Source organism: Pyxicephalus adspersus, chromosome 4 (genome assembly GCF_032062135.1).
Source record: "Pyxicephalus adspersus chromosome 4, UCB_Pads_2.0, whole genome shotgun sequence".
NCBI lineage: Eukaryota > Metazoa > Chordata > Amphibia > Anura > Pyxicephalidae > Pyxicephalus > Pyxicephalus adspersus.
In genome coordinates this window covers 64035004-64050382 of record NC_092861.1, presented here as the reverse complement: position 1 = coordinate 64050382, position 15379 = coordinate 64035004, and the positions used below count along the sequence as shown (strand labels likewise).

Below are 15379 nucleotides of genomic sequence, written 5' to 3'. Positions count from 1 at the left end.
TGTGGTCTGACCAATGCTTTGTACAGGGGCAGGATTATGTCTCCATCTCTGCAGTCTATTCCTCTTTTAATACAAGAAAGTACTTTACTAGCTTAGATATTGCAGCTTGGCATTGCACGCTATTATTATGATCTACCAGAACCCTCAGTCATAAGTGCATAACTTTACATTTATCTATATTAAATGTAATTTGCCACTTGGCTGTCCAATCAAACAGTACATCCGGGTCTGCTTGTAGACATATATTATAGACATCCTGAAATGACTTAATTCCATTACCACATTGGTGTCATCTGCAAACACAGAAATGGTACTTTTAATTCCAAATTCTACATAATTTATAAAGATGTTAAACAGTAAAGGTCCCAACACTGAACCCTGGGGTACACCACTAATAACCTTAGACCATTCAGAGTATGAATCAATTATTACAACTCTCTGGATGCGAATATTAAGCCAGTTCTCTATCCATTTACAGATTGACTTTTCTAAACCTATTGACTCTGACTTACATATTAACCATCTGTGTGGTACAGTATCAAATGCTTTAGCAAAGTCCAAGTACACTATATCAACTGCTATTCCACTGTCTACCTGTTTACTTACCTCCTCATAAAAAGAAAGTAAATTTGTTTGACAACATCGGTCCATGCTAACTACTACTTGTAATAGTATGTTCTAGCAGAAACTCCTTTATGTGGTTTTTTTATCAAACTCTCTAGGACCTTTCCAACTATGAACGTTAAAGTAACCGGTCTGTAGTTACCTGCTAATGACTTTGCTCCCTTTCTGAAGATAGGAACCACACTGACCTTAAGCCAATCCATTGGTACCACTAAAGATAATGACTTTGAACAAACTGAGCTCAGATATTTGAGGACATGTGGATGTAATCCATCGGGTCCTGGTGCTTTGTCAACATTAATTTTACTGGACTGTTTCTTAATCATATCAGTTTTGAGCCATTATATTTACCTTGGATAAAACAGAACTCATCACCTTGTCCCTCAAATTCCAAATCGCCCCCTGACATATTACTAACTGGTAATAACACTGTTATTCATACCTCCCCTCAGGCACTTTGTCTTGGCATCACTTTTGATTCTGGCCTCTCCTTTACTCCCAATATTCAGAACATTTCCGTATCCTGGAAATTCACCTACGCAACTTTCACCTATGCAACATCTCCAAAATCCGCCCCTACCTGTCCCCTGAGACCACCAAGCTCCTTGTACATGCTCCACCATCTCTCGTCTGGACTACTGTAACATCCTCCTCTCTGGTATTCCACTAACCCAACTCTCTCCTCTACAATCTAATATGAATGCTGCAGCCAGACTCATCCATCTTTCCCAATGATCCTCTTCTGCTGCCTCTCCTTGTAGTTTCACCTTAGAATAAAATTTAGGCTCATGTGCTATGCGTTCAAATCCCTCTACAGTTCTTGTCCCACTTACCTTTCTCACTACATAACCTCATCCCACACACGGCTCCAAGACTGCAAGGGCTGCCCCAACTCTCTGGAATGGTCTTCCTCGTCCTATTTAGCTTGCTCCTACTTTCTGCTCATTTAAGGAGCACTCACAACCTATCTTTTCAAACTTGTCTCCCCCTCTTCTTCTGTTTCCTAAAACTCTGACTTTTCACCCACTATTTCATATTCCCCTTCCTATTGTGAGATACTTCCCCCATCTCTTAGATTATAAACTCTTCTGGGCAGGGTTCTCTCTTCTCTCAGGTTTCTCTCAGTAACTGCCTGTCATTTACAAACCCTATTTAATGTACAGCACTGGCCCTTCCACCTCTCCAGATGGATTTTAATTCAACTAGTTTGCAATTCAGCTTTTTTAGGAACTAAAATAAAAGATTGTAACAAATAAAGAATTTAAGGGAACACCATTTTTATGAAACTAACCCTTCCCACATAGGAAAGGGTTAAATTACTCTGAGCTTGAAATTGTTCTTTAATTAATCTTCAGAAATGGCTTCTTTTATCAAAACTTCTAGAACAGCCTATGTCATTACTTAGAAAAGCAGATATGTGGATGGTGTGCCTGACAATTGTTAGTTGTAGGAATAATTCAATATTAAGCTATGTGCAGGCTGTGAACATTTTAAATTATTTTCTAACAATGCATATTGATACAATTAGGTGATAAAGTTAATAAGCTCATCATTACACAGCATTGTCATTTAGTTTGCTACAGATACAGCTGTGACAGTCTAAAGCTACGTACACACGGCAGATTTTTATCGCCCGATAATCGGCATCGGCCAATTATCGGGCGAAAATCTTCCGTGTGTACAGTCGGTGTCGTCCATCGTCCGGACGACCGACCTGCCGGATCCACGGACGATGGACGACAGCCGATCGTAATGAAAGGGAAGGGGAGAGCGCGCAGCAGGGTGCTGCTCCGTCGCTCTCCCCCCTCCTCTCTCCATAGAGCATGAACGGTGCTGTATGTACAGCATCGTTCATGCATCTTGCAGCCCCTTGTCGTTGGAAAGGATCGTGAAAGATCCTTTCCAACGACAAAAATTGCAAGTGTGTACGCAGCTTTAGGGTGCTGAGGAACAATGGAGTTTATAGCTTTATAATCAAATGTAAAACTGATGGTGACACAATGCCTGTTGTAAAGGGAAAAAAAGCAACCTAAAATTAAAATCAATATTTGTATCAATTTGTTATGAACAGATTAGAAAACTGTAAAAAGTACACAAGAAAGTGGACCCTGGCTATATGCATGTTTAGAGAAGGTGGAAGCAAAGGTGCAGAGACTTTTTTCACCAAAGCATCCCACAAAGAGCCCTGAACTTTGCTGATGACATCTCCAAAGAACATGAGCTAAAGCATTATACACTGTCAAATAGCTCTATTATAAATTGGGCCTGGCAGTAAGCAAGCATAATCAAAACAGGGAGAAGTAAGTAACCCCTGGGACAGCAATGGATGGTAATTAGGTTTACTGAAGCAGGAAGGGTCACTATAAAATGTAGACAGCAACTCTGGAAACACAGGTATACTGGAACATTTTTGTACTAGGAATTAGCCCAGGTTGATTGAAAACCTAGAACGCAACTAGCTGGCCATCGACCTGCACTTTCAAGTTCAGAAACACGGCAGTCTGTTTCAAGGTAGCTGATGAAAGTGTATCTTCTTGAGCCTTGGAGAGTTTTAATAAATCAGGCCCACTATCAAAAAACATGACCAATTGCGGATTCATGACCCTTAAGCTAGTCAAACTATAGAATATTTTAGATATACAATAAATATAATGGTAAAATTGACTGTAATGCCAATATAGTTGATCGACAAAGTTTGATTTAAAGTAATCTTATTTATGATGGAAAATACTAATAAGAAAAAACAGTGTAGTGCATGGCTAGCATTACTGTTCCATATGTACTTTCAGATGAACTATGTATTTTATAAGTAATTATAAGAGCTTCTAATTGCACCCCTTGGCTGAACATGTCTGGCATAGCCTGCTGATTAAAATTTACTGCATTTTAAGTTATCCTTTTTATTTATCCTTTACCCTCCCTATCATATTTTTGAATTGTATGAATTATATTGTATTGAATTTGGCAGCCTGAAGAAGAATCACGCCTGAGTTTGAGTGAGCCTGAGGCCTCATTTACTTGTCAGGGTGTGTGGGACATAAGTGAGCTACATCCTTTCTCAAGGTTTGAGTGTCAACAGCAATAGAGCTACAAAACTGTACCTATGGGTTCAAATAGTTTTCTTCTGTTACTGCTGTGGCTACTACGAGCTCACTTCCCAGTATTACACGAGTGCTGCTAAGAAATGAGGATATGTAACAGATTTTCTTTTCCTTTCATATGGCATGCTCTGGACAATATGGAAGTGCCCAAAGCAACAAACACGGGGTGCTAGGTGACATATATAAGCAGAACGATGGCACCAGTGAATGTACTGTACAGTGACTATAAGTAAAATCCTGTATTTTAGTTTAAAATGTTGAACCAGTGACAACAACTTCCTCATTTAATATGGAATGAATTTTATATACACAATCTCTTGTAAAATTGCTTACCTGTGGAAGCTCCAAATAATTAGTATCACTAGGTACCTATTACTAACTGTCAAAATCAGAAGAATTTCTATTTGAAATATCTTTGACCATATGGCTGTATCAATGACTTTAGTGAGCCAGCCTCGGGTACATAATTAATGTGTGGTTCATTTAGGTGGTAACATGCATTGTGTTTTATTTTGTTCATTTAAATGGCCAATTTTTATACCTTAGCGTATCTTTAATTTATAATCTGGAGCCCTTAAACCCTATCAGTCACTTGAAAAATAAGTCATTTTTTATTGCTCTAGGACACGAACTTGAACATTTTTAGGATCTTGGTCGACATTTCCCATTTGTGCCTCTGTTGCACTAATTTAGTAAAAACAGAGCACCAAAGTCCACTAAAACATTTTTGTGACTGATAGAATTACATTTACCTGCACTGCAGTAACCTTTACTTACATTTTGGAAGCTTTCCTTACTTGGCTTTATTTCCGTATTTAGTGAATGAATGTACACAGCAAATATATTTTTCACACATAATTACCTTCATTTCAGATTTGGCGCATTTAACTCTATAACTCATATTTTCAATTACATAAGCTACAATAAATGTTACTGCAAATCCTTACCTGTTTTTGAGCTGTGTTAACAAATATTCCTTAGGAGGAAAGGACTCAAGAGACAGCTTTCCTTTGTATAACAAATGCATTTAATTTGCGTAAATATCTTGTTATTTATCCTCTGTTAAAATTGCAGTTCTAAAATCCAATACTACTCAAACCAATTTTTAAGACTGCATTTTTTTAAATGTTGGTTGCAAATCAAATTGGGTCACAGCCCTGTCTTTCATGGGTGGCTAGTCTCCCTACTTAAACTTTAACTGACAAAAAATAGGGAGGATAAGGCACTTGTACTCACAACATATTAGTGAATCTCTGCACCATATATGTTGGTAGAAGTGACATCAAGTGATGTAATAACATTCATGTTGCCTCTATATTACACCAATATGAATGCAATCAGACATGCATGAATGGCCAGCTATGCCACCAAAAATAGTAATTGTGTGTTTGTCTGTGTGTTTGCATAGATGTTCTGCTGTGCTCCAACAAAAGGCCATGTTACCTATTCTGGAACCCTGCACTCTGTGTGTTATGCATTCTTCACCAAGAACAGAGTAAGCTCAGGTTTTATCTAACCATACCCCCTCAGCAGCCAAGAAATACCTTCTGGGTGGAGGATGATGATTTACTACACCACATGATACCAACCCTGGTGATGCTACCGTGAGTCCCAGTATGGTAATTACTTTCCTCTTTTGGCCCCAGAACAAAAAAAAAAGTCAGATAACCCTTGTTTTAAGGGAACCTGTAGTGAGAGATTAATTTGTCTTTTTTTACTGATCTGATATTTTATTTTTGGAAATGTGGAAAGGTGAAACAGAAAAGGGACATCTGCTTATTCTTTCTTCCCATTTCTCCACTTCCTTTTAAAGTCTTGAACAGACTTTTCCAACTTGGCGGACATGGAGAATCATTTGTTTTTTTGATGGTGGAGGGTCTGTTATATTAAAATGAGCTCTCGTGGCCAATTTACCTTTGGTCCATCATTATTTGTGCACCTCTGTACCACCTGCTCACAATTTGCTCCACATTCTCTCATTATCTGTTTTACCCTTTGCTCTTTTTTCAGTATTGACATAAATATTCTCCAAAAGCAACCACCCTAAAGCCACCATCCACTTGAGCACCTCATTTCGACTAATGCTAACCTTTGTACACCTGCACCCCTTTTTAACTATTCCGCATCTCTGCACTATTCTTGCTCTTGTACTCAACTCAGCCCCTTTCTTTATACTTACATCCAATGCAGCCTCCCACCACCATCCTCATCACAAAGATCCCTGCTATGCCCTTACGTAATTAACATGTAGTACATACGCTACTCCTTCTGATTGTGCAATGCTACAATAAACTTAAAGAGAAGAACAGAGGAAGAATGTCCCCTTTCCAGTTTAATTTTTTACAGCACTCCTACATCTACCCACCCTATGCTGCCTTGAAGAATACGAGGAACAAAAACTTCCCTTCTTTGCTCTTACTTCATCTACTACTACTTCTGTACACCATATTCTATCATTGAGGAGTATTGATCACATTCTGCTTTTTTTAAAGCTCTTTTGCTATATAATGACCTTCTTTATTTATGATCCTTGCTCTGACTGCAGAGATTATTCCCATTAATCAACAGATATGCTGTAGAATGAAGCCAGGGTTCCCTGAGTTTTACCAGAGCCAGTAGGTTTCTTGGTATACTCTGCTCATCCCAGGGGCACCAAGGGAGATGCTGACATGGCAGGCTGTTATACCAGTGATTGAAGCTGGTGGCTTTTTATCACCAAGGATCTCCATGTTTGTGTACATTCTCTCAAAAATTTCACTCATTAAAGGGGTCCTTCTCTTTCCCTGAAACACATTTATTTATCATAAAACTCATTCAAATAATAAATTGTTTCTGGACCTGTAAAACACTCAAAGCGGAGAACCTAGGGCATGGTCACTGCAATGGCGGTCCCTATTCTTTCCTTATGACAAAGTCACTTAAGTCCTTTTGTCAAGCATTTAAATACTGTCTGTGTCTTGCTGGGGAGATCTCCCGTTACTTTCTATCCATCTGACCTCATATCGTAGGATCATTAAGTGAAGAGAAATTTTTGCAATGAGGATCAATTATTACATAACATGTATGAATAGGTATAATTGTATTAGTCAACTTAGGTATTGTAATTGTGAAAAAAAGATTTACATTTTGAATGGTGTTTATTAAATCAAAAATTCAATGTGTGCTAATTCCCGCACCTCCTAAATTGTAAGCTCTTATGGGCAGGCTCCTCTCCTCTTCCTGTATCAGTCTGTATCTGTCAATGCAACCCCTATTTATTGTACAGCGCTGCATAATATGTTGACTCTTTATCAATACTGTTTATTATTATTATATTCCATCTGACCTCATATAAGATGGGCAGCATGGTGGTTCAGTGGTTAGCACTCTGGCCTTTGCAGCGCTAGGTCAGGTTTAAATCTCAGCCAGAACACTATCTGCATGGAGTTTACTACATACATACTGTGTAAAACTAATAGTATTGTGCTGAATCTCTTTGTAAGCATGTAAAAGCTGATAACTGGTTAGGGAAGACACACAGCAACGCTCTATAGTATGTATATAAATACATTTTAAAACATGACATATTGCCGAATCAAATTGCCTCTCTATGGACTCATCTCTTTAATGTGCTGACTCTTGTCTTGTCTAAACAATGATCAATAAATCTCCTAGGTGGATAATGCTGGGAATATTAGTGAAACAGAGAGAGCAATTCTTTTTAGCAGGCTATAAGCATTTAAATATTGTTAAAGAATCATACCTTTCAAAACCTGTCCTTTTTATATGAGTGGTGTTCTCTAGATCCCAGACCTGAGTTCTCCAGAAAATGCTAATTAGTTCCCGGAGAACTGGCCTACCTTGCCAGCATAATGCAAATCACTTGCTTGGTATCCATACACATCCTTATGTGCATTCAAACAGGCTATTATTATTTTGGTCAGTCGTTCATCCCAAAGAGGTAGCTTACTGCATTTAATCAATTAACAAAGAAAAAAGTAAAGCATGTTGTGTTCTGATTATTTAACAGCATGTACAGATTCATAAACATTTACAAATAGGTTGCAAATTATTTTAAAATATAAAGAAAACATTTGTTCACCATACTTAAAAATATATAGGTCTATTTAAAGAGCAGTAGATCTTATATTCAGCTCATATTCTCTGGTGGATAATGTTACAGGTGCACATGTTTTCAATGGTAGTGATTGATTCTCCACTAAAGAAAGTATGCCGAATATCACATTCACTGCTTTATAAATAAAAGTGCCTAAGTTACTAGTACAAAAAATACTGTAAGTTTTGTACTTAGCAAACAATAAATAATTTAAAACATGTTTTGATGTAACTGATTTTATTGTTGGCTGTTGACTTCAATGATGGTTAAGTAGAGCCAGGATCAAACTGCAAATCCATTAGATGAACACAAAGATGCGTTGGACATGTATGCATATGTAGTCAAATGGGATTTTCACATTTCTAGTTGGAGGGACTAAGTGATACTGCAATTTTTTTTGTAGTCTAGTGGGGTTAGTTATACATTGAGTATTTGTATCTCTATCTACTTGTGCACTTCAGTGGCCAGGGGCTACATCAATAGAATCACTAGACTGTAAGCTCCTCGGGGCAGGGTCCTCTCCTCCTGTATCACTGTCTGTATTAGTCTGTTATTTGCAATCCCTATTTAATGTACAGCTCTCCGTAATATGTTGGCGCTATATAAATCCTGTTTAATAATAATAATAATAATAATAATAATATGTGCTGAAGAACAAACAAAGAATTGGGATTTTATATTTTTTCAGTTAAGGGAACATTTTCGTGAACGTTATACAGCACTTTCAAGGGGCGTACCAATGAGCTGCATACTGTTGCAAGTTGCATACTGTTTTTTTTGCATCCCTTAAGTAGTCCAGTGGTACAGCCATAACTACAACAAAGCAAGTCATAGGACACCAAGACTAGGTGGACACGTCTGTGTTGGGATTTCAAATTTCTATTTAATTTTCACTTTATTATTCAGTGAAAATGATACCATATTTGCAGGATGAGACCAGTGAGCTTACACACTGGCTACTTGTATGTCCTAGGGGTTTTTAGACAACATGGGACACAGCCTTAACTACTAGAGAACAAGTCATGGAAAACCAAGACATGCAGCTATGCATTTGCTGAAAATTGGAATTTGAAACTGTCTTCTCTGTTCTCTTCTTCTTCTGTTGTTTTAAAGGAAGTCTAGTTAGTTTTCCTACATACTAGTTTCTATTTCATAGGTAGTCCAGTGGTCGGGCGCCACTGCTTTAACTGCTGTCTGACACCTAGTGTGTAGTTCTATATTTTGATCGTTCCACTTAACATGTTTGTAACTGTTGTGGCATCTGCATGGGCAAAGTTTTACTTTTTCTATATGTAGCTCCCATTTGGGGTAAACATTTCTATTTGTAGAGTTTACAAACATCAATATGTATATAGTGTGTGAAGAGTGTGTCACAGTATATCATAAAAAATGTGAAACGGTGTTTACATTGCACCCATTGTCAGGCATTTTATGTTCCAAGATGGGTAGAGTTGCTTTCCAGTATGGATTTAGAAGAGTGGAAAACCAGTTTAAGGTCCTGGAGCAGGTCAGGGAAGAGTGAGGAGGGTTTCCTGACCATTCAGTCTATGTTTCGGGTTTTCTACCTGTGCTAGCAGGCTAAAAAAAAAGTCTAAGCTCTATATCCATTGTAAATCTGGAGACTTGAGGCGAAGGAGCTCTGCACCATTGCTGCTGAGGGAAAACCTCTAAAATTGTAATTTGCCCCATTTTGCTTATGGACTTTGCCTTATGTTTTGTATGTATATACCAGTCAGGAGCTGCAAAGTGAGCTAGCCAGGAGCCAAAAGGGACATATTTTTTACTGTTTGTTACTTTGGGCAATTTACAATTATTTAAACCACATGACCCTTGTGTGAACATTTCAGGTAACTCACATTTGGTAGAGTTTGGATGTGGGAAAAAGATCTGCTGTAGGAGGGAATGGAGATTGCCTGCAAAGCTGGTCTAAGCACATATGTACCCATTTGTGGGGTCACTTTGCTGTGGAAGAAACACAGTAGCGAGTCCTGCAGAGGTTCCATTGGCCTGGGGTTTTTGCAGATGCTAGGAATTATTTTAGGTCATACCTTGAATGTCAGTTGGTGTCTCATTCTCAAAGGAATCCTAAAAAGAGTAATTGAGTTACATGAAGGGGAGACTGGGACTGTCTTATGCTATACCTAATGTTTGCAGTCTGTGAGGTTCCCCAATCATCCATGAGGTTATCTCTTTTTGAGATTTTGTACAGGTCACATCCACAAGGTCTCTTAGATATAGCTAAGGAGTATTGGGAGAAAGAGCCCCCTCCCCATTGCTCTGTGATAAAACATGTCTCGTAAATGCAAGACCGAATCACAGCAGTAATATACATGAGGCAAGCACAGGAAGTCCACAGTCTATTATCAGGAGACCGGACTTAGGGATCGGTTGTTGGTCTTTGTCCACACGGCAGAAAGCAAGTGGAATGGACCCCATGAAATTATGAAGAGAGTTTAGGAAGTGAACTATAAAGTCCACCCACCGGACAAGTGAAAAAAAAAAAAGAACAGATATACCACATCAATTCAATCAAGACCCGGAGAGACCCATCACAGACCTAATAAATATGTAATGCTGTTCTTGCCAACATTTCTTGGAAGTGTCCACTATTTCAGGGGAACACACATATAATTAGGAAGCAGCACAGCTCGTTAAAATGAAACTAAAAATTGTATTTTACAAATTTTGTGGCTACAATTGGCCATTATGACATAGTAATAAACTAAAATTTGCTCTCCCATCACAGCACATAAAATATCGATGACAATGTCATTAGCAGGTGTGCATCTGCCAGCGTAATGCCATCATCAGCATACATCAGCTGATAACAACCGCAAGATTCTTGCAAGCATTTTGCTTTATTATGTGTTTTGGATATATCTCAAAGTCCTCTGTGTTGTGTATGGGACAACATAGTGAATCTTTGTGAACATATAAAAAAGATTTATATTACAGGTTTCTATCATTATCATAAAGTCATTAAAAAGGTTTGGACAAACTTTTAGTTGGTTTAACTTATCTATCTGAAGCATGAAGAGCCCACCATATACATCTTAGGGGATGATTGACTAAGCAATGTATAGCTCTATTAAATCAAAAGCTAGGGTTCTATAAGTGTAGTAAAAGATACTGTGTATGTGACAGAAATGTCGCAAGCATTTGAAATCCGAGTTTTAGGGAATAAAGGAAAAATGGTAATGGAAATGGGAGTATGGTGACATAATACTTTTATAGAACACCTTTATAGTACAAATGGGGTAAGGGCTGTTTTCAGTTTTAGTTTTACTTTATTATTTTATAAGCAGAAGAATTGAGGAAGATTTTCTTTATTCATATTTCGTTTCAAGTAAATGTTTAATGAACTCCAGGCAAGTATAACAGATTCAAGTTAATGCAGCTCTAATAATTCTTACTACTACATCATTTAATACATGTTTGTTTTCTATTCAGTGCATGCCTTTTGAGTAATTAGACCTATCATCAGCCTTTTGCAATCTACTGTATTGCAAAGCTTATATTTGGGGATGGAGAAGAAGCACAAAGAACCAATCATTAGTGCTGAAAGAGAATGAAGAAGAGATTATCAGTGTGCTGCTCTCCTTTCATACTCCAATCACAAAGTAGAGGTGTTTTAGAGGGAAGCCTCTTAGTGTAAAGTGAACATTTTTGCTTGTTGTTGATGCAAACTGTATTTAGGTGTAAGTGCCAAAATGTGTGGGATGTGCAACCTACCTGCCAAATTAAATCTGCCCAGGTCTGAGGCGAACGTAGGTTAGGATCAATGTGGAAATTGATCACAAATGCTGCTTTCTTTTCATGGAAATACTGAATAGCATACTTGCTCTTCTGAGCTGGAAGCTTTCGTTGGAGGGAGATTTAAATTTTTTGAAATACCAACTAAATTATCAGTTTAAAAAAAAATATATAGGTGCATCAATGAAGACTTATTATGGATGGCTTTCTTTAAAAAGCAGCCACAGCCTGAATAGATAAGTCTCTTCCCTGCCACCATGCTTTACAGATGGGCCATTGATATTTGTGTGGAAATGGAGGTCAAACATACACTTTGCTATGATAGGCTTTCAGCTCTGCAATCAGTAAAGTCCATTCTCCCTGACTGGCAACTTCTAAGTCTGCTTCAGTAGGAGATGTCCTAAACATCTGCACATAGACCACTACTTTAACACAAAGATCAATTATCTGTCTCAGCAACAAGCTGGCAGGGTTTTGATTAATTCATTTTTTATGTCTGACATACAGCCAAAATAAATGTTTTCAGTACTAATTACAGTAAAATGTTTTTATTGCCAAACAGATATTGGTTTAACAATTGTAAGTTTGTGGGGATATTGTATTATATATTATATATTGAATTTTTGAATACCCTTTTTTAATGTAAAGAAAGTGTTTACATGTCACTGACCCACAACAGACATCTGTCAGAGTTTTATATGGTGGAAGAAAATCTTGAATAGGAAAAATGGCAAATAAAAAGAATGTGATAGTTTTTTGCAGTTCTAAAAACCTTATTTATATACTTGTACATTATTGTATTGACTTAAACTATTCCTAAAATAAATACATTTCTGCAATGGACCCATACACACAAATATGCATATTGACAAGTTTGAAGTTGAAGTGCTCTGGGTAATCCTACAAAAGCATAGTTATCTATCCACAACACTAGATGGCTCTGTGTGATCACTAATGAATCATATGGGAAATGGTGCAGTTCAGTCCACTGGTTGTGATGAATGAATTACAAAAACATACACATGGCCAGCAGACTGATCAATGGCTGTGATCCTACTTGACAATCCTCTTGTTATTTTTTTCTTTTTTAAATTGTTATTTAAATTACTGCATTGAAACAAATAAACTGATTTCCATATTGAATTGCTGGAAAAACTAATGTTCCCAACTCTGACAGTAACTAGTAAATCTAAAAAAGGGTCACTGAATCTAAAGCTGGAGCTAATAAACCCCAATATGCATTTTCTTTAGTTATGAGGAATACAAAATAAAATTACAGGTATTCTACTATTTTTCCTTCTTTTTGAACTATTCTGACCCAGGCTGACATTAACTTGCACGTTTTGGTATTAATGTTTTACCTATGTTATATAATGATATCAAATACAATATACAAAATGTAGAACAAATTGAAAACTTAGCAACAGAATTACATGTGAATGTTTAGAAAGTTAGTAAATGAAGTAGACTAAACTAGGCAGTTACTTGGTATATAGGAAAGTACTAATAAATGTGTTCTCCTGGCACACACAGTAGCACATTTATGTATTCATGTTAGGAAAACCAAGCTATATCTGGATCTCACAATCTTACATGCAGCTGTGGTTTGATTGATGAACTTGTGCCTTTTTAGTGATGAATTGAGCTTTCTATGAAGATGCCTCAATAAAGCACAGCAAAATATAGAAACATTAATAGTTCTTATTGGGAATAGATGTTAAACCTACATTTTACTCTGAAAGAAAGTAATTCACATGTTTAGCAAAGCTTTCAAACAGCTAGAGAAGTCAATGATGATTACAAACCACAACCATCAGCACCATTTTCTGAAAAGCGTCCTGGCTAATTATAAATTGTCAGTACAATCTAAGAAAGATTATAGTGGAAGTGCTGCAGATTGCTGTATGAACCCAAACCAATCTCCTGCTTGGCAAATAATTGCACTGTTCTGTACATACAGAATCTCAAATGCTTTGTGCTGAAAACACTTATAAATCAATAAAGTCAACCTTCAGGTTTGCCAGACACATTGAATTGTAAGATCTTGGTCAATGGAAAATCATGACAAAAGTATAGAATTAAACATGACATCAGCATGCACCTGGATAAGCATGAACATAGTAAAAGCATTAGTATTAGATCTCTAGTGGATTTCAGCACCACTGTACAATGGACAGAGCCACCCTAGATAAATTGAAATACACCCTGTATTGGGTCCCTATTAAGTTTATAAGAATGCTGTCTCATATCAAAATACCTCTCATAGAAAGGACATGCAATACACACACACATTCATAAAGGCAAATTCATAAAACAATGCAAGAACAGAAATACAAAGAGTAAGCACAAAGTTATTTTGGTTTAAACCTAACAATGGTGACATTGGTTTGATTGGTTGCTAGTCCCAGCACTCTCCAAAGCTTTGCAGTGCCCATGAAATTGTTCTAAATATTTATTGTTAGACCCAGTAGAAATTTGACATTAACCATTTACTTACCTAAGATATTTCCAAGTAGAGCAATAATAAATACTGCAATATATCCAGCAATAAGCACCCATTCATACTCCTTTGGGTGCAAGTATTCCCTCCAAAGAAAGCGCAAAAACTCATCATCATAATCAGAAGATGGGTTCAAAAGTGGCTCTTGTGTCACATTTGTTTCCAGTGCAGACCTATTCCTATAAAGATAATCATTAACTTTAGTTCCTGGCATTCTTCCAGTGTGTGATTTCTTCTGATATGAAGCATAAAGAGCTGCTAGATTCCTGTAGACGAATTAGCTTGTACAGGTGCACACAAAAGCATTTTTTGGATGTTAATAAAACAAGCTGCAGAAATAGGATTGTGCTCCAAGTTAAAGACACAAGACTCTTTTCATGTAGTTTCCCTTTTCAGGAGCTGGTACTTTACTGGACATGTTCTTCCTCTGGATTAAGTGAAATAGAATAATCATAGAAGAAGAGACTAGCTTGCTTGTATCTCAGTGTTTGAATCCATGTCATTGGGTCCTGTGCAGGAGTGCTCACTCCTCCTGCAATCCCTTCCCCTGCAATCCCTCCCCCTGCATTCATTTTACAGTTTAGAGCTTGGCTGCCTGTTGTATGCTACACAAAAAAAAGATCATTGATTGTTTCTTTGAATCTTTTTATTAATATTGAAAATTCAGTTCAACAGCAAGCCTTATTGTGATTAATTTGCCACCTACATCAGCTATACCTATCAGTAACTGTTAAAGCTAATCTGCATAAAAGATTATTTTTTCCCCATAACTGCTCTGTAACAACTACCATATTTCTTGTTCTCTAAACTGCTGTCAGTCCACTCTGCTCCCTTATTTGTGTGCTGCATACAGCAGAAATTAGAATCATTGTGCTTGTGATAAGACTATGTGTGACTGTTAACTCTGAAAATAGAGTGAGCATAATATAGTTTTTAGAACCATAAATTGGAAAAATTGCCTGAAAATTGCTGCTTGTATTGCCAGGAATATAGAAAACAAATTATTACTATGCAATACCAGGAATGGACTTTAATACTGTATTTAAAAAAGTAAAGCAAGCTTTTTCTGAACATAAAAAGTGTTAATTCTAATAAATGAAATAGAAGTGCTGTATACTTACCTTTACGGCTAGCAGTGAGTCCAAACTTTGCTGGCTATTAGTGCTAAGGCCAGTTCTTAATGCAACACTTCCAGGAGTGGCAGATGTCAGTGTACCCTACTATGTGGCAACGGTCTATCTGCCAGCCATACTGCACTACACAACAACAATCTTGACAAATGTCAGATTCTAATGGAGGCTGTAA

At 37.2% G+C, this 15379-nt stretch overlaps 1 protein-coding gene across 1 annotated transcript in view; it reads right to left on the bottom strand.

The window, feature by feature from the left end:
• HCRTR2 (hypocretin receptor 2) overlaps positions 1-14559 on the bottom strand; it is a 45591-nt gene extending 31032 nt beyond the window's left edge. The window contains exon 1 of the mRNA XM_072408458.1: positions 14072-14559. Coding sequence (XP_072264559.1) covers positions 14072-14288 — 217 coding nt within the window. The 5' untranslated portion in view covers positions 14289-14559. The remainder of the gene's footprint in view (positions 1-14071) is intronic.
• Positions 14560-15379: the final 820 nt, after the last annotated feature.